Here is a 21748-nt window from a genome sequence, read left to right on the forward strand (position 1 = left end):
ACAGTCTTAATAATAGGAGAGAAAGCAAGGCAAAGGAGAAGGCTCAGCTTTTGAGCAGTTGCCTTACATGTGTGAGGCCCTGGGTTCAATCCCTGGCACCGCAGTGAAAAGAAAAAAGAAATTAAAGAAATGTTGGAAGAAAGACAAAGTGAAATTCCAATTTGAGGACACAGAGCCAAAGATACGGAACTGACTCCGCACCAAAACTAACAACAGTGTATTTTTATATTCTATGTTAGACTGAATCTTTAAAGAATATTTTCAGCTGTTTTTGTGATATCTTGCTTCAAGCAACATCTTTTAACCATTATGGTGAACAGAGAAGAAAGTTTCTACCACACTACTGTGACACCATGGGCTGGGGCAACAGAACGGCGGGCGAGGTGCTTGCCTTGCACGCAGCTGACCCAGGTTTGACCCCCGGAACCCTACCAGGAAGGGGTCCCTGAGCGCTAGGAGAAAGCCCTGATTACCGCAGGGTGTGGCTCTAAAACAAACAAATGAAAAGCTATTAAGGAAAAGTTTACTTTATCTCATTTATATAATAGGGAAAATTTACTTTCCCTGGAAATTCTGGTATAAACATACGCAGTGCTTTGTTTGTTTGGGGGCCACACCCAGCAGTACCCAGCGGTACTCAGAGGCTGCTACTGCGCTGTGCTCAGGGATTTCTCCCGGTGGTGGTCCAGGGGGCACATGCCATGTAGGAGCTGAAGCTGAGCCCTGCAAAGCATGAAGCCACCCACCCCTTCAGAGTGCTTTAGTGCAACATCTTATTTGAGCCTCACAACCAACACCTGGTCTTTTCTCCTCTTTTACCAACAGAGAAAAAGAGCTCCGTATCGTTAATTACATGACTGAAGTGGGCCAGAGTGATATGACAGGAGGTAAGGGGCGACCCTGGATTTCTCTTCCGAGTACAGAGAGAGGAATCCTCCCTGAGCACTGCTGGGTGTGTCCCAACAGCCTGCGTCCCTCCACCCTGCACATTACACGACTGCAGTAGTCCTTAAGCTTTAAATCCTATTTCGATGTTTTTCAAACTGGGAGATAACGGCACCCCAGGCCCACTGGAAGAATGAAGGGGAGTAGAGCTGCCTTGGGAGCAATGGGTGTGTGTGTGGGGGGGGGGGGGCGGTAGGGGAATGGCCATACACTCACAGAAGGTCTATTTCTAGGGGAACTGAGTAACAGCCATTCTGAAGGGGGGCAGCTGGCCACAATAAGTCAGAAAGCCTCTGTTCTATCTGCTGGACTGTATCGCTGTTGTCATTTGAAAGTCGGCATCACAAAGTCATGAACTTTGCTTATAAATGGATAGACATGAGAGTATCATACTAAGTGAAATGAGTCAGGAAGAGAGGGACAGACAGAGAAGGACTGCACTCATTTGTGGAGTATAAAACAGCATAACGAGAGGCTGACTCCAAAGGATAGTAGATACATGGGACAGGAAGATTGCTCCTTAGCTAAAACCCGGCCTCGTGAGCAAAGGGGAGAAGGCAGCTGGAATAGAGTAGGGATCACTAAGAAAAAGACGGCTGGAGGAATCGGTTGGGATGGGAGATGTGTGCAGAAAGTAGATAAAGGACCAAACATGACAACCTCTCAGTGTCTGTACTGCAAACCATAATGCCCAAAAGTAGGGAGAGATTATGGGGAATCATGTCTGCCATGGAGGCAGGTGGGAAAGGAGGGGGGTATACCGGGGACATCGGTGGTGGGGAATGTGCACCAGTGGAGGGATGGGTGTTTGATCATTGTGTGATTGTAACTCAAACATGAAAGCTTGTAACTATCTCACGGTGATTCAGTAAAATTTAAAAGAAGTTAAAAAAAAAAAAAAGCAACCCGTGGGGGGGTTGCGGGGGGGGGGGGGAGAAAGTCACCATCACATCATGGATAAAGCAGGATACTGACTAGAAAGCTTCTGTGAATCTTTGAATGGGCTGTTTACTGAATACTCTGAAAATATAAAAAGGTTTAAGGCTGAGGAGAGAGCGCAGTGGGAAGTTTACCTTGCATAGGGCCAACCCAGGTGCGATCCCCAGCACCATATATGATCACCAGAGCAGTCAGGAATGATCCCTGAGGTCAGAGCCAGGAGTAAGCCCTGAGCATAGCTGGGTATGTTCCCCCAACCATCCCCTCCAAAAGAAGAAGGGGAAAAATATAAAAAAATTTTAAGTCTTCTCAAAAACAGTCCCAGAATTGCAGCAGAAAAATGGACAGGATGGGGTGCCAGGGATCAAATCCTGGTCAGCCACATGCAAGGCAAACGCCCTACTATCGCTCCGGCCAAGAGTTGAACACTTGTAACAGTTAACCCATAAATTATTATTATTTTGATAACTGTAGATTATTATAATTTAGGGTTAAATTATTGATTCCTACATTATTTACATTTGGGCCCTTGCATACATTTGCTAACCCTAGCCTAGGGTTAATCGGTAAAATTATTTTAAGCATAATTTTATGTTGTCTGATAATAATAAGTTTATATATCACAACAAACTGTTTTACTGTTACATGAGTTCTCCTATACAGAAAACCACATCAAAATTAACTTGGAGAATAAGAGTTCAAAGGTTCCCTTACCAAAGTTGCCACTAAATATCTAATGTAAAATTAAACAAGTTTTGGGATCGGATTTGACTGAAAACCCTTGCTCTATGATTATGAACTAGAATAGCTGAATTAATTTGAGTTAGCTTCCTCATCTGTTAAAAACAATACTAGCTTTTCGGATGGTTATAGCTGAAACAGAATATTATCAATGCAACTACCATTAATTTATTCAACAGTATGATATGTTGAATAGTGTACAGACTTGTATTTTCTATATGAAAAAATAGATTCAAAAGTATTAAGTGATTTGTTATATTGCAAATCACTCCAAGACCATATATCTTTAAAGTCGGACAGAGAGAATTTAAAGCCAGGTCTACCAGATTTCCAAATTTCGTAACAGTAGGATGCTTTTCTATCTGTAGAAGACATATAATAATGATGAACAATGATGGAGAAATTAAGAGAAAACGATACTATTTCTGAAGGCAGAACTGTTTCAAAGCAAAACCAGTTTTGAAGACGCTTAAGACAGCTGAGACATTGAAACTCTGTTAATAAATCTGCAAGAGTGGGAGGACATAACTAATAATAAAATGATCACAGCTTAATAACAAAAAATGCAAGCAACTATATAATTCTGATGAATTCATCTAATAGACTCTAATTCTAGATTCTAAATGTTCCCTCTAGATGATTTAAAATATACCATTATATCACCATGCCAAGTCTCAATTACAGTTCTATTTCAGAGCAGAAACCTTTTTATACATAACAAATCCCTGCCAGCCAGCAGTCAAAACACTCCAAATGTACTGAACTGAAAATATAATTGCGATGAGAGCATCAGCAGTTTGCCTACTGATTGCTAAAGGAATGTAAAAAATAAGTGAAAATTATTCCCCTGGGCAAGCCTTACAGAGTTCAGTTATTGAAACTACCTTTCTAAGACAAAACATGCTTTGGCTTATCCTTTCTCTCTGGGCTCATTTGCCATTTCCCCAAGTTAGAGAGAGTTTTATCAAAAGTGTAAAAGTGACAAGAGAGTTCTCAGGCAAAAGACACCCTCTTGTAGTTTCGTCCCTTAAGGGCATGAAAAGTTTCAGAGCTGGGACTGGAGAATAGCACAGCGGGTAGGGCATTTGCCTTGTGCGGACTACCCAGGTTCTATTCCCAGCTTCCCTTATGGCTTCCCGAGCACCATCAGGAGTAATTTCTGAGTGCAGAGCCAGGAGTAACACCTGTGCATAGGCAGGTGTGCCCCCCCCCCCCCCCCCCGCAAACAAAACGTTTTAGAATTTGGAGATACTGTTTTACTCAGTATAGAGTGAATGTTTTAATCAATAGTTAAAACTTCTGGGGAAAAAAAAATTGGTTTCCCAAGTAACAGGCTTGTAGGAAGCAATATGTCAGTCTTTTAAATGAGCTTAGGAATGGGACTCAAGGGGCTGGAGTGACAGCACAGGGCGGTAGGGCGTTTGCCTTGCACGCGGCCGACCCGAGTTTGATTCCCAGCATCCCATATGGTCCCCTGAGCACTGCCAGGAGTAATTCCTGAGTTCACGAGCCAGGAGTAGCCCCTGTGCATTGCCGCGTGTGACTCAAAAAAGAAGTAAAAAAAAGAAATAGGACTCGAGGGGCAGAAGTGACAGTACAGTGGGTAGGTTACTTGCCTTGCACAAAGTTGACCCAGGTTCCATCCCTGGCACCCCGCATAGTCTCTAGAGTCTGGAAAAAGTGATCCTTGAGTGCAGCACCAAAAGTAAGCCCTGAGAACTGCCAGGTGTGGTGCCTTTACATTATTACTGTTATCTCTTTAGATGATGAGATAGTTCTGAATTTTATGAGTAGTAGAGAATAATCGACATAGTAATAAATCCTTGCTATACTAGTAACACTGCCTTATCACGCCAAGTTCTTAACATAGAGATGGAAAAAAATCTCACCTGAGATCACTCCTGTGACTCTAGGGAACTGGCAGAACTCTTGAAACTCCTCGACAACTCTGCAGTTACTCTCAGCCTACAGCTGCTAACCTCTTCAGGGGAAAGGATACCTTTGCTGACTTAATTTCTCTTTGGATTTACATTTAAATAGGTGCATTCTGCAGCAAGGAGAACTTACTGCATCTTTGATATTCTGAAGGTTGACTTCAGATTTTTTACTCTTACTCTGATAAACCTCTAAAAGCAGAAATTTGGCGGTATGGTGTCGCCAGCAGGTCAATCTGTGCCTGTGAGGCCAGTGCATCAGCAGCCTGATGGCTCCTTCAGACTTTCAGATACCCCAAAATTGCTGCTGTGCCTTTGGCCAGACCCCAACAACTTGGGGCAAAGTTTACCAAGAAAGTAAACGGCCAAAAGTTAGGTATGTGGGAGACACACCCACAAACCACTTCCGGCTCAGCTGTATAATTGGAGGCAAGGCCTCACTGGTTACTAATTGAACTGTTTAACGGCCATGATCCCAAGACTCAGAGACAAATCTTGGAATCCAGCGGCTTTTGGCAGAGATGCATCCAGTCCCCGCAATGGGCTACCGGCGCCAGACCACCCCAAGGGGGAAAGGGTGTTGTCCCTACACCTGCTCCCCCTTGGCGGCTTGGTGGTTGCCATCTTCCAGAGGCCATTGGACAGTCAGGTTTGGGCGCGCAGTGACGAGACAGGTGGAGCCTCACAGGATGGGGGTGGAGCTGGCCCTTTCCTCCTCGCCCCAACAAGACCCCTAGTCGCCACCCACGAACGGCCTCTCTGGCTCCTAACCAAGCTGCTTAACGACCATGATCCCAGAGACTCAGAAACAAATCTCGGAACCCAGCGGCTTTTGGCAGAAATGCGTCCGGTCCCTGCAGTAGGTTACCAGCGCCGGGCCACCCCAGATGGGAATAGGTTTTGTGGCTTGGCCTGTTCCCCCTGGCAGCTCAGTGGCCACTATCCTCCAGAGGCCATTGGACGGTCAAGTTTGGGCCTGCAGTGACGAGACATGTGGGGCCTCACGGGATGGGGGTAGAGCCAGTCCTTTCCTCCTCACCCCAATGAGACCCCAAGTCGCCGCCCACAAACAGCCTCTCTGGTTCCTGATCAAGCTGCTTAACAACCATGATCCCAGAGACTCAGAAACAAATCTCGAAACCCAGCAGCTTTTGGCAGAAATGCGGTAGGTTACTGTCACCAGGCAACTTCAGGGGGGAAAGGGTGTTGTCCCTCCGCCTGCTCCCCCTTGGCGGCTTGGTGGCCGCCATCCTCCAGAGGCCATTGGACAGTCAGGTTTGCGCCCACAGTGACGAGACACGTGGGGCCTCATGGGATGAGGGTGGAGCTGGCCCTTTCCTCTCCACCTCAATGAGACCCTGAGTAGCTGCCCACGAATGGCCTCTCTGGCTCCTGATCAAGCTGCTTAACGGCCATGATCCCAAAGACTCAGGAACAAATCTCGGAACCCAGCAGGTTTTGGCAGAAATCCCTCCAGATTTAATTGTTAAAATTTTGGAATTCCAAAATCATATGTTATTTATAACCAGCAATAGAAAACAAATTGTCTACTGTTTCCTTTTTTGGCAGATCTGAGTGTTGGGGTAAAATCCCAAATAATAATGGTGGGTCTGGTATTGAAATGTTGAATGTAATCAAAGTAGAGAGAGAGTAATGTGGAAATCATCTGCCCCACAGGTAGAGGGAGGGTGTGGGATGGGGGGTATCATGGGGGTTTTGGTGGTGGAAAATGGACACTGGTCAAGGGACGGGTGTTTCATTGTATGACTGAGACTTAAACCCGAAAGCTTTGTAACTGCTCTCACAGTGATTCAATAAAAAAAAAATTATAAAAAGGAAAAAAAGAAAAGTAAGGTGGAGTTCATACCCATTTCAATCAGCCTACTCAATAGCTAAATAAACAGCAATACTCCTACAAAAAAATAAAAGCAAAAATTTTGTGAATATCTGGTTTATAGGTTTCTATCACTAGCTACGCTAGGCAAGGAGGTTCCAAACGATAACATAAGAATTAGACATTAAAAAAAAACCAGAGAAACCTTATACTATATCTTACCATTTTGACAGCAGTTCTCCCCACGTTTCGAGAATCTTTTCTGCGCATTCTTTGGATACATCACCAGATCCGCTCAAGAGGGGTTCGTCATTATCTTTAATAAATGAAACACACAAAAGGTAGAAACGTGACAATGATAGGCAAAAGAATGGACTGAAAACAGGACAGTAAAACTAAGAATATTTTACACAGAGCATAATGTCACTCCCCCCCTCGCTGAGAATATAAACATACATAACTAAACATGGACCTAGACAGAATGCTGCTATAATTGCTTTAAAACTCATTTGCTTCTGAGATAATATAAGCTATAGAAAGAGACCATCTACTTATAAAATGATCGGATTAAGATGATGGTACACCTTTATTTTTTTCCAGTGCCACAAGCAGAAGCAGCTTTACATAAAACACACAGTGGTCTTGTTTATAGTATCTATAATATTTTTGATGAATGGCTAAAGAGCCTGGAGGAAAACACGGGAGGCCTAGAATGTGTACGGTCACCAACTCAAGTCCCTGATGTTACCACGAGCATGCAGCACCATCTCAGCGCCTCAGCTGGGATCCCTGGCACAGGATTTCCAACCGCATTATAACCTGCCTGTAGCACTGTCTTCCCACTGTTCAATGATTTGCTCAAGCGGGCACCAGTAATCACGAGACTTGTTGTTACTGTTTTTGGCATATCAAATACGCCACGGGGACCTTGCCAGGCTCTGCCACGCGGGCGGGATACTCTCAGTAGCTTGCGGGATTCTCCGAGAGGGGAGGAGGAATCGAACCTGGATCAATCGCGTGCAAGGCAAAGGCCTTATCCGCTGTGCTATCACCAAAAAAAAAAAAAAAAAAAAGGGTATTGTGTTTACCAAACAGTGACTCCTGCAGAGGACCACAACTAAAAACATGTGTGAGCGCCACAGCCACCATAGCTGGTCAACAAGTGTGTGAGCCCAACGGCGACTCTTGGTCACCACCACGGCTAGAACCAGCATGCGTCAAATGCAAAGGATGGCCCCTGGCAAAGATGTGGGAGGCAGCTGAACTAAAGGGAGCACAAATCTCAGGGAGCACCATGTCCTGCTGTGTGAGGGCCGCCACCTCATATGTAACCCTACACCCTGGGGAGCACTGCAAGTAGAGACAAATTGCATCCCAGCCCTCATCACTCATCGTGTGTGTGTGTGTGTGTGTGTGTGTGTGTGTGTGTGTGTGTGTAAAACTCCCTCATCAATCACATCAACAACAAAGGGAAGAGACAGCAAATGGAAAAAAATGTTAGTCAGTTATATACAAAGGAAATGTAATTGTCTGCAGACATTTATTTACATGACAAGACAAGAAACAATATAAAATAAAAACATGAAGTACAATCCTTAATTATAATCTAACCAGTCATAGGAAATTAAAAAATGGTTTGGGATGAACTACACTGAAATTTAACTATGCTTAACAAAATTTAACTCTTACCACATCTGAGCATCCGAGTGATGGGAGTTCTGATAGATTTTTTCCCTTTTTTTGTCTTTTTTGTTTTTGGGCCACACTTGGCAATGCTCAGGGGTTGTTCCTGGCTTCGCAGGCAGGAAACACACCTAGCGGTGTTCATGCGACCAGTGAACAGTGATCACATGCGAGGCAAGAGCCTGACCCATTGTTTTATCTATGAATTTTCTACAATGGCACTGATTTACAGTAGAAAGCACAAAATATTTAAAAGAACAGAAATGAACAATTTCAAACTGAATTCAAGAACTCAGAAAGATTCCCTGAAAGGGGCAGACCCTGGGTCCTGGGGGGGGGGGGGGGGGTAGATGCGGCTAGAGTGGTGCGGGTGTGTGGGGCGAGAGAAACCATCGCCAAGAGGACTGAAATACAGGACCTCAAATCAATCTTTACAAAACTAAAAAACAAAAACAAAAACAGAAAAATTAGGAAGATTCAAATGAAAATTTAAAGGTTATAAACTATGAACAAAGTACACAAAAGTGAAAAGTGAACTGATGAAGCCATGTGAGAGTTGGGAAGTGTAAGTTAGGTGAAGGCATGAAATAAGGATTAAGAAGAAAGGTGCTGGGGCTGGAGTGGGGAGGGCGTTTGTCTTGCATGCGGCCAACCCGGGTTCGATTCCCAGCATCCCATATGGTCCCCCGAGCACCGCCAGGAGTAATTCCTGAGTGCAAAGTCAGGAGTAACCCCTGAGCATCGCTGGGTGTGACCCAAAAAGTGGGGGGGGGGGGGGAAAGGGAAGAAATCTGCTTAATTTCTCCTTCACAGGAAACTGCTGTGGAGAGGTCAACTTATTACAGACAGTATCAGAACAAAGTTCACTGTTTCCGTTGGTTATATGCTCAGAAGTGGGCTGAAATATGTAGATTTTTAAAGATTTTCAAACTTAGTGGCAAACTGCCTCCAAAATAATTAACATTTCGACACTGGAAATAATACTTTTCCCCCTGTGCCTCATCGATGCTGCTTCTGTGTTGTTTTCATCTAATCTACCTACAATGTTTGGATCTTTAGAAATCTAGTGACTCTGTCATGAATGTGCACCCCACTGAGGAAAGTAATTATTTTAAGAATATTTGTTTTTAAAGACCCGGAAATCCATGAAACTGATTACCAAACTTCTCCTTATAAATGCCGTTATCAAGAGTATTGATGGCAAGACAGAAGAGGATTGCCTGGATGTAAAGTGAAACGATTCCTGTAGATGAATGAAAAAGAAAAAAATTCCCTTATTTTACCACTGCGTCAAAAATTATTTCTGATGTTGCAAGTTAATGCTCATCAAAATGTTACACAACTCTTTGGTGGAAAGTAGCTATGAAAAAAAGTATTAAAATTTAAACTTTCAAAAAAATCAGTAGCAGTAAGTTGGAATTCATGGAATTCCAAGTTAAGCAGTTCAGAGTTTAGAATCCCATGTATCTAATGGAAGAATATGAAGGGGAGAAAGCAGGTGATTTCACTTTTTTTTCCCTTTTTCTTCCCTTTTTGGTTTCTGGGTCACATTTGGCAAAGATCAGGAGTTAGCCCTGGCTCTGCACTCAGAACTCACTCCTGTCGGTGCTCAAAGGACTGTAAGGGATGCTGAGGATTGAACCCAGGTTGGCAGTGTGCAGGGCAAGGGTATTACCCAACAATTTCGGAATGCTGTTTGTGAATACCTCACCCTATTTTTCTTCTAGTTTTTGGTGCCACACCTGGTAGTACTCAGGGGCTATTCCTGGCTCTATGCTCTAGTGCGGTGGCAGGGATTCAAACCAGTGTCAACAGGATGCAAATGCTTTAAACCCTGTAGCAGCCTCACTGGCTCACAAACACCTCCCTTTATAGGAGCATGTTTCCAGGCCCTGGGTGCAAAAATGTCTTATGGATGAAAAGCCTGATTACAGCCATTTCTTTTCAGAGCATAAAGAGCACTACAGGACCATTCATGGTTCATAAACAAGGTTGAAGAGAATTTTAAGATAGCCAGGTAAGAAGCTTCTTCAGGGTGGAGCAGTAATACAGCAGGTAGGGCGTTTGCCTTGCACACGGTCAACCTAGGTTCAATCCCTGGCATCCCATCTGGCTCCCTGAGCACTGTCAGGAGTGATTCCTGAGTGCAGAGCCAGGAGTAACCCCTGAGCATAGCCGGGTATGGCCCCCTGCTCCAGCACCCCCCTCTCCAAAAAAGAACTTCTTCAGTGCTGAGTGTCCACACAAATAGAAGCTGGGAGGTTTACCCATCCTGCCAGTGATCATTTAACGTATGCTGGAAACTGCTACAGACCAGGGAAACACTGTGGGCAGAAGAGCACACCCCCCCTCCCTTCCACCAATTTTGTCTTGTTTTCACGGATTCTTCCAGGCTACTTGCTGTCTTCAGTTTTTCTCTCTCCACAATTGCATAATGTCAGTAGTGCCTTCAAACACTCCTCAGCGATAATAAGGAAGAATCTGCAGCAGCAGTAAACATGCAGAACTAGAAGACAATGCCAAATCTCTGGCAATGCCCATCTTTTCGGTTTGTTGTTTTGGGCCACATTCAGAAGTGCTCAGGAGTTACTACTCCTGGCTCTGCACTCAGGAATCACTCCTGGCGGGCTCTGATGTCCACATGGAGGGCTGGGGATCAAACCTGGGTTGGCTTGTCTAAGGCCAATGCCCTACCCACTGTACTACTGCTCCGGCCCCTGGGCAAAATATTTTTTGGTTAATGCAAGATCATCTCTAAAATCAACAGTGCACAAAAGACTTGATGTTCTGTGGTTTTAGAATTGTCTTTGGCAATTTCTTTTGCAGGGAGACACATCCGATTGTCCTGGGGGTTTGTGTCCTGCCGGATAACAACCTGGGGCTCCTATGTGCTGTGTGCAGCAAACCAAGCACTCCCCCTACCACCCTGCCTTCTCACGGCCCCTGCTCTTAGCACTGTTGTTACCACTGAGTTTATTTTTATTTAAAAATTTTTTTTTAATTTATTTTTGGGCTTGAGCGATAGCACAGCAGGTAGGGCGTTTGCCTTGCACACAGCCCATCCGGGCCAACCCGGGTTCGATTCCTCTGCCCCTCTCGGAGAGCCTGGCAAGCGACCGAGAGTATCCTGCCCACACGGCAGAGCCTGGCAAGCTCCCCGTGGCGTATTCGATATGCCAAAACAGTAACAACAGTCTTACAATGGAGACGTTACTGGTGCCCGCTCGAGCAAATGGATGTACAATGGAAGGACAGTGCTATTTATTTTTGCTTTTTGGGTTACACCCGGCATTGCACAGGGGTTACTCCTGGCTCATGCACTCAGGAATTGCTCCTGGCCATATGGGATGCTGGGAATCGAACCCGGTAAGTGCCCTAACCACTGTGCTATTGCTCCAGCCCCACTGCTGAGTTTAAAGGAGAAGAGCTGCCAAATTTTACCACATATTCTCTGCCACCACATAACCATCACACCATGTTTTTAAGCAATACTGGTATAGTTTAAAACAGACAGGGATCAGAGAGATAGTACAGCAAGTAGGGTACTTGCCCTGTGCGTGGCCAACCTGGGCTTGATCCTGTATGGTGCCCTGAGCCCCAGCAGGAGTGGTCCCTGAATGCAGAGCCAGGATGAAGCCCTGAGCCCAGGTGTGGCCTCCATCATTCCTGAGAAATGAACTTTACATAACGACTGTACTCCATTGTTTGGTATAAATCTCAAAGGACTATCCTGCAAAATGTGGGTCTACTCAATCACCTTAAAAGTTATGAACTAGGGGGGCTGGAGAGATAGCACCATTTGCCTTGCACGCAGTCAACCCGGGTTCAATTCCCAGCATCCCATATGGTCCCCTGAGCACCGCCAGGAGTACCTCCTGAGTGCAGAGCCAGGAGTAACCCCTTGCATCACCAGGTGTGACCCCCCCCCCCAAAAAAAAACAAAAAGAAAAGTTATGAACTAGGGCTGGAGCTATAGCATGGTAGGTAGGGTGCTTGCCTTGCATGCAGCCAACCCGGGTTCAATCCCTGGCATCCCATTTGGTCCCCTGAGCACTGCCAGGAGTAATTCCTGAGCAGAGCCAGGAGTAAACCCTGAGCATCGCTGGGTGTGACCCAAAAGAGGAAAAAAAAAAAAAGAACCATAAACTAGAAGGAAACTGCTAGAAGTTCTAGGAGTGCCCAGTGCCAGGCACTCTGGATTGTATCTCTTACAGCTGTAATCCAGCTCATGCATGTCCTCTGTAGTTCAAACTGCTGGATGTGAACTCAATGCCCAAAGATGACAGAAGAACTGTAAACTCAAGACATGTGAATTCAACTACATGCGACCCATAGTGAGCCCCTGCCACTGGCAAGCCATGGATCGCGGGCAAATTTATTTTTCTGATGCTCCATTTCTTTATGGGAAAACTGAGTATAACAAATCATTGTACTTTTCAAGATTTTTGGTTAGAGAAATATTAACAAAGATTATTTTACTTTATAACAAAGAACTGCACATAAAGTATTATACAACATCTAACTGGAATGTGTTACTATTAAAAGGCCCCTCGAGCGGGCCCAGTAACGTCTCCAATGGAGACTTTGTTGTTACTGTGTCTGGCATATCGAATACTCTCGGTAGCTTGCCGGGCTCTCCGAGAGGGGCGGAGGAATCGAACTCGGGTCGGCCATGTTGGCCGCTTGTAAGGCGAACGCCCTACCCGCTGTGCTATCGCTCCTCAAGTAAAAAAAGATCCAAAGCTGAAAGTCATAAGGGAGGCGGAAGCTGCAAAGTCAGCGATCCCACTAAACTGGAAAGCACACATGTACTTTTGAATATTTTTGGACATGTATCTCTTGTAATCCAACCATTCCTTTCTCCTGTGCCTTTCTTAATGCCATTTCTTAGCCCCAAATGTCCAAACCAGCTGTGTGTCTCTGTGTTCTCTTAGCATTTTGAAGCTTCCAAATCAAAAAGTTCTCTTCATGACAAACCTCGCTCTCCCAATAATGAAAAAAAAAATTCACTATTACTTTCTAGACCATGTCTTCTGATTTTCTAATAGCACAGAATAGATTCGCAATCTGCTTCTTTGGTTCCCTTAAAAGTCTTGAGGGACGCAGTCCCTGTACAGTGGGGAGGGTGTCTGTCTTGACAAAGCCCACCTGGGTTCAATCTGAGCATCCCATAGGGTACCCCGAGCATTGCCAGGAGTGATGCCTGAGAGCAGAGTCTAGAGTAATTCCTGGAGTTGCCAGGTATGACCCCAAAACTGAAAGAAAGGTGCAGTCTTGGTACTGGTACTAACTTAAACTTAGAGATTGCTCCCCAAACTTCACTTTTCCTGTGTGTCTTCCCTTTATTTCCTACTTCCATGTAGGATTTCTTAAAAAAACAAAAAACTGACAGATTAATTCAATGGATGAAACATAAAGAACTCTATTAGCAGTATTAAAACTCAACAAATAAATGTGCCTATTAAATTTTGCCTTTGTGGAAGTCACATTTTACCAAGTGAACTTGTCCTTGTAGTTGGGAGATGTATTTGGGTGAAAGCTATGTCAAATTTCTTCTAAAAATATCTAATATATAAAGTTAGTGGAAGACTGATTTTTGTTTCATTTTACTTTGTTACTTTTTGGGTTTTCAGGCCACACCTGGCAGTGCTCAGGGGCTAGTCCTGGCTCTGTGCTCAGGACTGACTACCAATGGTGCTGGGAGACCATGGTGGTCCCATGGATGAAACCAGAGTTGTTCACATGAAAGGCAAGCACTTTACTCCCTGTATTCGCGCCTGGACTTGATTTTGGTTTGTTTTACTATTTTTAAAAAATACTGCTTATAAACTTCATTCTTTTAAACCTGATTAAAATGACCTGAAAAGAAATTCCATGTTAGTCTCTTTTGAGTTCTATGCCTATTGAAGACTCATAATTCTAAATGCTATATCATACCATCAACTCCTGATAAAATTATCATAACCTACGCTATCCCCTCAAAAATAGGAGTTAATCCCTCCTTATACTTCACCTTCCTCGTCATCGTCTTCTGGAGGAGAAGGAATCATCGAACTCTGAGACCCAGACTGAGGCAGGCGAATCGAAGGGCTCGCTGTAGTTTTCCTTCTCTCTCTCTCTGATTCGCTTTCCAAGCACACGACTTCATATAAAGTGTCAGTATTATTCTTCCTCTCCTTCTGCTTTATCTTGAGGAGTGAAAAAAAAAATTAAGTGGTAAAATCATCATTTATGTTCAGCACTCTATCTTTTTATTTATACAGTGAGAAAAGATACTACTTTCAACATCTATACTAAAGGAACCTTTCATAAATAGAAAACTGTGTGCTTTAACTAAAATGCTTACATTCAAAACCCTTTGGAGGAGCCAGAGAAACGTATAAAAGGGAAGGCATTTGCCTTGCATGCAGTCCAACGCAGTCTAATCCCCAGCACCACATTGTTCTATGAGCACCACCAGGAATAATCCCTGAGCACTGACAGGTGTGGACTCAAATCCCTCCCACACCAGCAAGAAATTTTTAAAAATAAAACAACCAAAAAAGCCTTGGAAAAGAGAATACAGACCGGGACTCAATTTATTGTCCTGAGAATTTCTCATCGAATATCTAACTGCAGTTTGAACAGAAAAGATGAATTGGAACTAAAAAAATAACCTTCATAGATTTAAGTTATGTTCGTTGTCCTCCAAGTCTTCCTACGGAAAAACTATTCAGGGAAAAAATGCTTTAAATATATATAAAGTTTTTTTAATATATATATTTTTAATTAGGGAAACACCATTAGGTACAGTTGTAGACTTACAAACTTTTGTGCTCGGGTTTCAGTTATTCAATGATCGAGTACCCATCCCTCTACCCGTGTCCGTTCTTCACCACTAATGATCCCAGTAGCCCTCCGCAAATATTCTATTCTTTATCAAACTTCTACTCACTAATTTCAGCACACATTAGTAGTTAAAAATTTTATCACTGGTTGATGAGTTGATCTATCAGCATCATTCTTTATCCATATATGAGCTCGTATTCTAGGATATGATATATTTTCTTTTTTCAAAATTTTTTTTATTAGTGAAACACCATGAGGTACAGTTGTAGACTTACAAACTTTCGTGCTTGGGTTTCAGTTATACAATGATCGAGTACCCATCCCTCCACGAGTGCCCATTCTCCACCACCAATGATCCTAGTAGCCCTTCCACCCTCCACCCCACCCCACCTCTGTGGCAGGGCATTCCCTTTTGCTCACTCTCTCCTTCAGGGTGTTGTTGTTTGCAGTAGAGGTATTGAGTGGCCATTGTGTTCGGTCTATAGTCTACTTTCAGCACACATCTTGCATCCCGAGCAAGCGAGTACTCCAAACATTCTTTACTTGGTGTTCCCTTCTCTATCTGAGCTGCCTTTCCCCCCAGCATGTGCTGCCAGCTTCCAAGCTGTAGAATAGTCCTCCTGGCACTTATCTCAACTATTCTTGGGTGTTCGACTCCCATCTGTTATATTCCCCAGATGAGTGCAGTCTTTCTATGTCTGTCCCTCTCTTTCTGGCTCATTTCACTTAGCATGATACTTTCCATGTACAGTCGAAATGACATCTACACTTCTATGTTCATTGCTGCACTGTTCACAATAGCCAAAATTTGGAAAACACCCGAGTGCCTGAGAACAGATGACTGGTTAAAGAAACTTTGGTACATCTACACAATGGAATACTATGCAGCTGTTAGAAAAGGTGAAGTCATGAAATTTACATACAAGTGGTTCTATATGGAAAGTTTTTTAATATTTTAAAATAAAATTTAGGGCTTAGAAGCTCTTTAAGGATGGGGAGACAGCCCACAGGGTGGGTACCCATATTTTGTCTGCAGCAGGCCCAGGTTTGATTCCCCCAACTACAACGGCAGATTCACTGTGTAGTATCACTACTAGGGAAGTCCTTTCAGAAAAAAGCCCTTTTATTTACATTTGTCTCGCCACCCCTTGAGTTAAACAGAGAGAGATCTTCACCTGCAAGCTACAACTACAACTAGCCCGAGGTGGCCAGCAAACAGGTGAGCAGCAGGCTCCTTTTCCAATCTCCTGTCCCATACGGTGGCCTAGGCACTATCAGGCGTGGCCATGGTGGTCCCCAACTCGAATGAAGAGGCACACAAACCAGAGACATCGAACTCCGGGAGCGATAATACAACAAAGGGGGCATTTGCCTTGCATGCAGAGAACCTAGGTGCAGAGCCAGGAGTACCCCTGAGCATCTCTGGGTGTGACCCAAAAAAACAAACACTGTCCTCCCGTTGTTCATCGATTTGCACGAGCGGGCCCAGTAACGTCTCCATTTTGAGACTTCTTGTTACTGTGTTTGGCATATCCACGTGGGTGAAATACTTTCAGTAGTTTGCTGGGCTCTCTGAGAGGGGTGCAGTAATCAAACCCGACATGGCCAGGCTGGCTTCGCGCAAGGCAAACGCCCTACCATTGTGCTATCGCTCCAGCCTGACCCAAAAAGCAAAAAACAAAAACAAAAACAAAAAAACCCAAAACATCAAACTCATTTGAAACTCTGCCACTATTTACCAATAAAAATTGTTTAATTCTATCATTTTAAGAAGTTAAGAGTCTTTCTTTCATTCCTTCTCTGTGAATGCTGGAAACTCTACTCTGATAGCAGAATATTTTTTTTTAAAATTTATTCAATCACCCCAAGATACAAAATTACGAAGTTTTTCACAGAAGACTGAGATTCGGTCTTAACAATATCCAAGCACCCTTCACCAGTGTCCATTTCTCTCTACCGGTGTCCCCAGTTTCCTTTCCACAGGCCTGCCTCTACGGCAGCCACTTTCCCATTTTTTCCTTTTAGGGGCTGTGGGTTGCGATACTGCTTCTGAGAGGGCATCTGGTATTCCACTTCCCTCCTCTTTCAGCACCCAGTTCTGGTCCAGTGTGATCCCTTCCCACCTTCCTATCACTGTCACCATGGCCCCTTCTCTGACCAGCCTACCCTCCCCACACCGGGACCAACTTCCTGTGAAAGACCAGTCCTGGCCTTCATTTCTGTTGTCTCCAGGTCTTATTCTCCTCCTATATTTCGATATAAAGAATGCGCTCATTCTCTGTCGGTCCCTCTTCCTCACAGCACTGAGAAGCTGAAAATTCAAACCCAAGAAAGGAGACACTCCAGCAAGATGGCAAACTGGCTCTAACAGCCTCTCGCCCATTTCCAGTGAGTTCATCTCTGAAGTGAACTGCACGCCCCGGAGCGGATGAGGTGGCTGGAGCACCTGCATGGTCGGCAGAAGGAAGGAGGCAGTTGAGATGTGGGTAAGCTGCCTGCAGTGCCCCCAGGAGGGACGGAGCAGGACAGTTAGGTCCCACACAGCCAGCCAGGATGCCTCTGCCGATAAGCCTGCAGCTGCCCCATCACTGAGACTGAGACCCGAACCCGGAGCGACAGGTCTCAACCGCGCTTCTCATCTGCTTTGCCTCTGCAGGTGCCGGGAGGCGGAACCCCCAAGTTAGGCACAGACTTTGGGAAGGGGGGCTGCACAGCCTGGGGGCGGCCCTTTGAGGGGCCTGAATCTGTGGGCCTCTCCAACACGGATCTCTACTCTCCACTGGCTTGGTTCCTACCCTACACTAGATCCCACATACCTGCACAAGGGCAGGGGCGCCAGGCTGTAAAGCAACCGACAGAAGCCCAGGGAGATAACGGAACGAAGGGGTCAAGCCCAAAGTGCTGTCCCATGCGCCCCTAACTCTACCCCAAGCACTGCACATAGTCCTGGGGGCCCCCGGGAACTGCGGGGTGTGGCTCCGCAAACAGGAACAACGAAACAGGAACAACGAAACAGCTACGTTTGGAGATCGTCCCTAAAAGAAATGCCAGAAATCCGTCGGGTTGGAGTACAAAGATCAGACAGAAATGTGAGTCTTTAGAAATACATAGGACCACCATAATGATGTGTAAGCTGTGACAACAACTGAAAAAGGAAAATATCCACGGGAATATCAAGGGATTTTAGGCACGACGATTAAATGCTAGGTACTAATTTTAAAAGTTCGCTGTCTCTTGGGTCCAGAGAGATAGTACAGGGGGCCTTACACGCTGCCGACCCCAGTTTGAGCCCCAGCACTGAAAAGGGTCCTGAGTGCCTCTAAAAGTGACCCCTGGGCAGAGGTTGGAATGCTCCTGGGTATGGCCCTGCTGGATTAGGCTCTGAGCACTGGCGGCTGTGGCCCCCAGATAAACAAACAACAAAAACTTAATCATCTCACTTTGAGAACAGTCTTATTTAAATTTCAAAAAATATCTAAGAAATGCTTGAAATTTTGGCACCTAAGCACAGGGGCAACTATTGTAAAGTGTAGAAAAATTAAGAACTGCAGGAAGTTAACGGGCCTGAGAGAGGGCAATACGTAAATCGTTTGCCTTGCACACAGCCAACCCATGCTCAATTCCAATCCTCTGCACTGCATACGGTCTCCCTGGCACTGCCAGGAGTGACCCTTGAGCACTATTAGGTGTGGCCCCCAAACAAACAACAACGACAATAATCACCCCCCTGTTGGAAGTTAAAATTCTCCGTGCTGGGGGCCTTCAGGATTCACCCCTACTCCTGGTAGGTAAATCTCCAGCCTGCACTCTGCTTTATAATCAGATTCCATGACCTGAACCTCATCCTTTGGTTTATGGAACACCTTTCTGGAAGGATACTTGCCCCATCTCAACCTTTTCTTTGGCCATCCGTACTCCCTTCAAACACAGTCACTGTCACTGCCCTTTGGTGATTCCCGTGTGCTCCTTTCATTAGGATTTTTTTCTTTTTTTCATTTAGGTCATACCCGGCAATGCACAGGGGTTACTCCTGGCTCTGCACTCAGGAATTACTCCTGGCGGTGCTCAGGGGACCATTTGGGATGCCTGGAATTGAATCAAGGTTGGCTGCATGCAAGGCAAACATCTTAACCGCTGTGCTATTGCTCTGGCCCCACATTAGGATTTTCAAACTGGTCATATGACACTTGTACTGATAAAAAACATATTATGGTATGTCAGGAACCATTTAGCTTTCTGGCCTTGGAGAAGTCAAGTGGATTTACTATTCGAGGAAGAAGCAATTGGCTGGCACTTTTTGGTACACATAGATGATGGTCGTTAGAAGACCGGGGGGGGGGGGGGGGGGGTTGGGGGAGAAGAGCATGTGAGGTTTTCTTGGAGGCAACAACAGAAGTTATGGCCTTCTTTCAGTTTCTGCGAACAACCAGTGGTGCAATGACACAATCCCCCCATCTTGCAGCTTCTATCAGAATCCCCAAAGAGTTTGGTTTTGCTTTATATTTTTAGTGGTATTTTTTCCCTTTTCTAATGAGACAAGCTGGAAATAACTTGTGACCAATATCTATGGTGCTTAAGATCAGCAGGTATCAATTCTCAAATAAAAATAAAAGTAAAAAAAGCCAAAATGATACATCCTGATATATCAAAAATTGTAAGTGGGATGGGAAGGGGGGTGTTTCGGTCCGCCCTTCACGCCCTACCGAGGCCACCAGTTGCCCCCCACGAGCGGCTCTCCAGCACGGCCACGACTCCAGAGCACAGAAACCAATTTCTTAACTATCTGACTTTCAGTAGAAATACTTCCAGGGTCAATAGGTAAAATAGCAGAAATCCAAAACCAACATTTAATTCTTGAACCCAGCTGTAGAAAGCAAATCACTTCACAATGCTTTTTCAGCATGTCTGATTTGGGGGGGGGGGTAAACTTTAAATAATAGTGGTGAATCTTTTAATGAAACAATGAATCTAATCAAAGCAGATAGAGTATTAACTAGAATTCATCTGCCTCACAGGGACTGGGAGGGGTGGGGGGTGGGGTCTTATTGGGGTTCTTCATGGTAAAAAATAAGTATTGGTAAAGGGAAATGTTTGATATTTGCATGACTGAGACCTAAACCTGAAAGCTTTGTAACCTTTCCCACAGTGATTCAATAAATAAATAAATTAAAAAAAAAAAACTAAGAACGCAGTCAGAAATACTGATTACAGGCATATTTATAATGCGGGGGTAGACAGATATATAAAGACAGAGTAAAAGCAGAGTATCTAGTATGGAATAGAGATTTAGAATCTAATGGATTACTCATTGTGATGTAACCTTTGGAAAGTTACTCTTTCTCCAAGCTTCAACTTCTTTTTTAATAGTAGTTGTAACAAAAACAAGACAGCAATGATAATATCAGTCACAAAAGAATAATAAAACCTATTTGAGGCCATTTTAGTAATAAGATATAACATATATATTTGTATTTGAAATAAAATTATTATAATTTGAAACAAAAATTAAGTATACGTTCTCTTAAACAGTCAATGTAGGATATTATTTCCAATAAAAAAAGTTTGGATATAAAGAGTTAACTATGTTGTATCAGTGCCAAATATTTTAATTATTTTAATGACGACTCCATATGACATGACTACTGATAATTTATTAATCATAAAGGTAAAATATTAGTCTTTAAATTTTATCTGTCATTTTAAATTGTGTCAGCCAAGGTCTGTGTGCTATTAAATCCATAACATTTGAAAATATTTCCTCATTAGTGACACTACTGTAGTTATTGCTTTCATCCATGATCCTGGTTTATATTAATAAATGTTATATAAAGTTCAAAAAAAAATTGTAAGTGGGAAAAAAAATTTTAAGTGGGTAAAAATAAGTGACACTGGATTCTCTTATATTTAGAACACTAACAATCTAACATAGTTTTATGACAAATCAACCTTAGAAGTGGCATTTCTCTTGTTACTCCTCCTCCCGGTTACATAGAGCAGTACCTGTTTTAATTTCAGAAAGAAATTTTCAGTAGTACTGCGTTTGCTGAAAGGCCAGAATAATCGTTCATTGGGTGAGCACACACGAACTTTAGTCTCTAGAAGAAATCGAACAGGCTCCTGCACTTCCGTGATTACCAAATCAACAGCTGTGGTCATAAACAGCACTTTATCTAGAAAGAGGGGAAAGGAAATTTAAAAACATGGAAATATATTTGCTATATGATAATTGTAAAACTAACCCCTTCTTTCGTTCTTTTTTTTTTTTCTTTGCTTTTTGGGTCACACCTGGCGATGCTCAGGGGTTACTCCTGGCTCTGCAATCAGGAATTACTCCTGAAGGTGCTTGGGGGACCATATGGGATGCGAGGGATTGAACCTGGGTTGGCTGTGTGCAAGGCAAATGCCCTACCCACTGTACTATCGCTACGGCCCCCAACCTAACCACTTCTATTACAAATTTAGGCTTCGTACAGGATTTGAGGCTCTCTCCTTGCATGCGGCTGGCTCTGGTGAGATCTCTGCAAAGCAGAGAGTCCCCGGAGCACCCCTGGGACTCACTAAGCAAAGAGCCTCGAGGAATCCCCAAGCACTGAAGGGTGTGACCCCCAAAACCAAAGTAAATAAAATATCTGAAGGTAATCCATCATCATTTTTAAAAAGAAGCGGATGGCTTCTCTATAATGCTAACACAGGGCACCCCCAAATTTTAAAATCATTTAACAAAGGAAAGTGTTTGTTTATAAGCTTCAGTGAAATGGTGCATTATGAACAGCTAACATGAAGGCATGAAAGTGAATGCTTTTGGGGGCTGGAGCCATAGTACAGCGGGGAGGGTGTTTGCTTT

At 44.0% G+C, this 21748-nt stretch overlaps 1 protein-coding gene across 3 annotated transcripts in view; it reads right to left on the minus strand.

The window, feature by feature from the left end:
* Window positions 1-21748, minus strand: part of RABGAP1 (RAB GTPase activating protein 1) — a 168780-nt gene that overhangs the window by 84057 nt on the left and 62975 nt on the right. For all 3 annotated transcript variants that reach the window (XM_056138508.1, XM_056138510.1, XM_056138509.1), the window contains 3 exons: window positions 20905-21074; window positions 14090-14264; window positions 6616-6709 (listed from right to left, as the gene is read on the minus strand). In XM_056138508.1, coding sequence (XP_055994483.1) covers window positions 6616-6709; window positions 14090-14264; window positions 20905-21074 — 439 coding nt within the window. The remainder of the gene's footprint in view (window positions 1-6615; window positions 6710-14089; window positions 14265-20904; window positions 21075-21748) is intronic.

This window comes from Sorex fumeus, unplaced genomic scaffold (genome assembly GCF_029834395.1).
Source record: "Sorex fumeus unplaced genomic scaffold, SorFum_2.1 ptg000129l, whole genome shotgun sequence".
NCBI classification, from domain to species: domain Eukaryota; kingdom Metazoa; phylum Chordata; class Mammalia; order Eulipotyphla; family Soricidae; genus Sorex; species Sorex fumeus.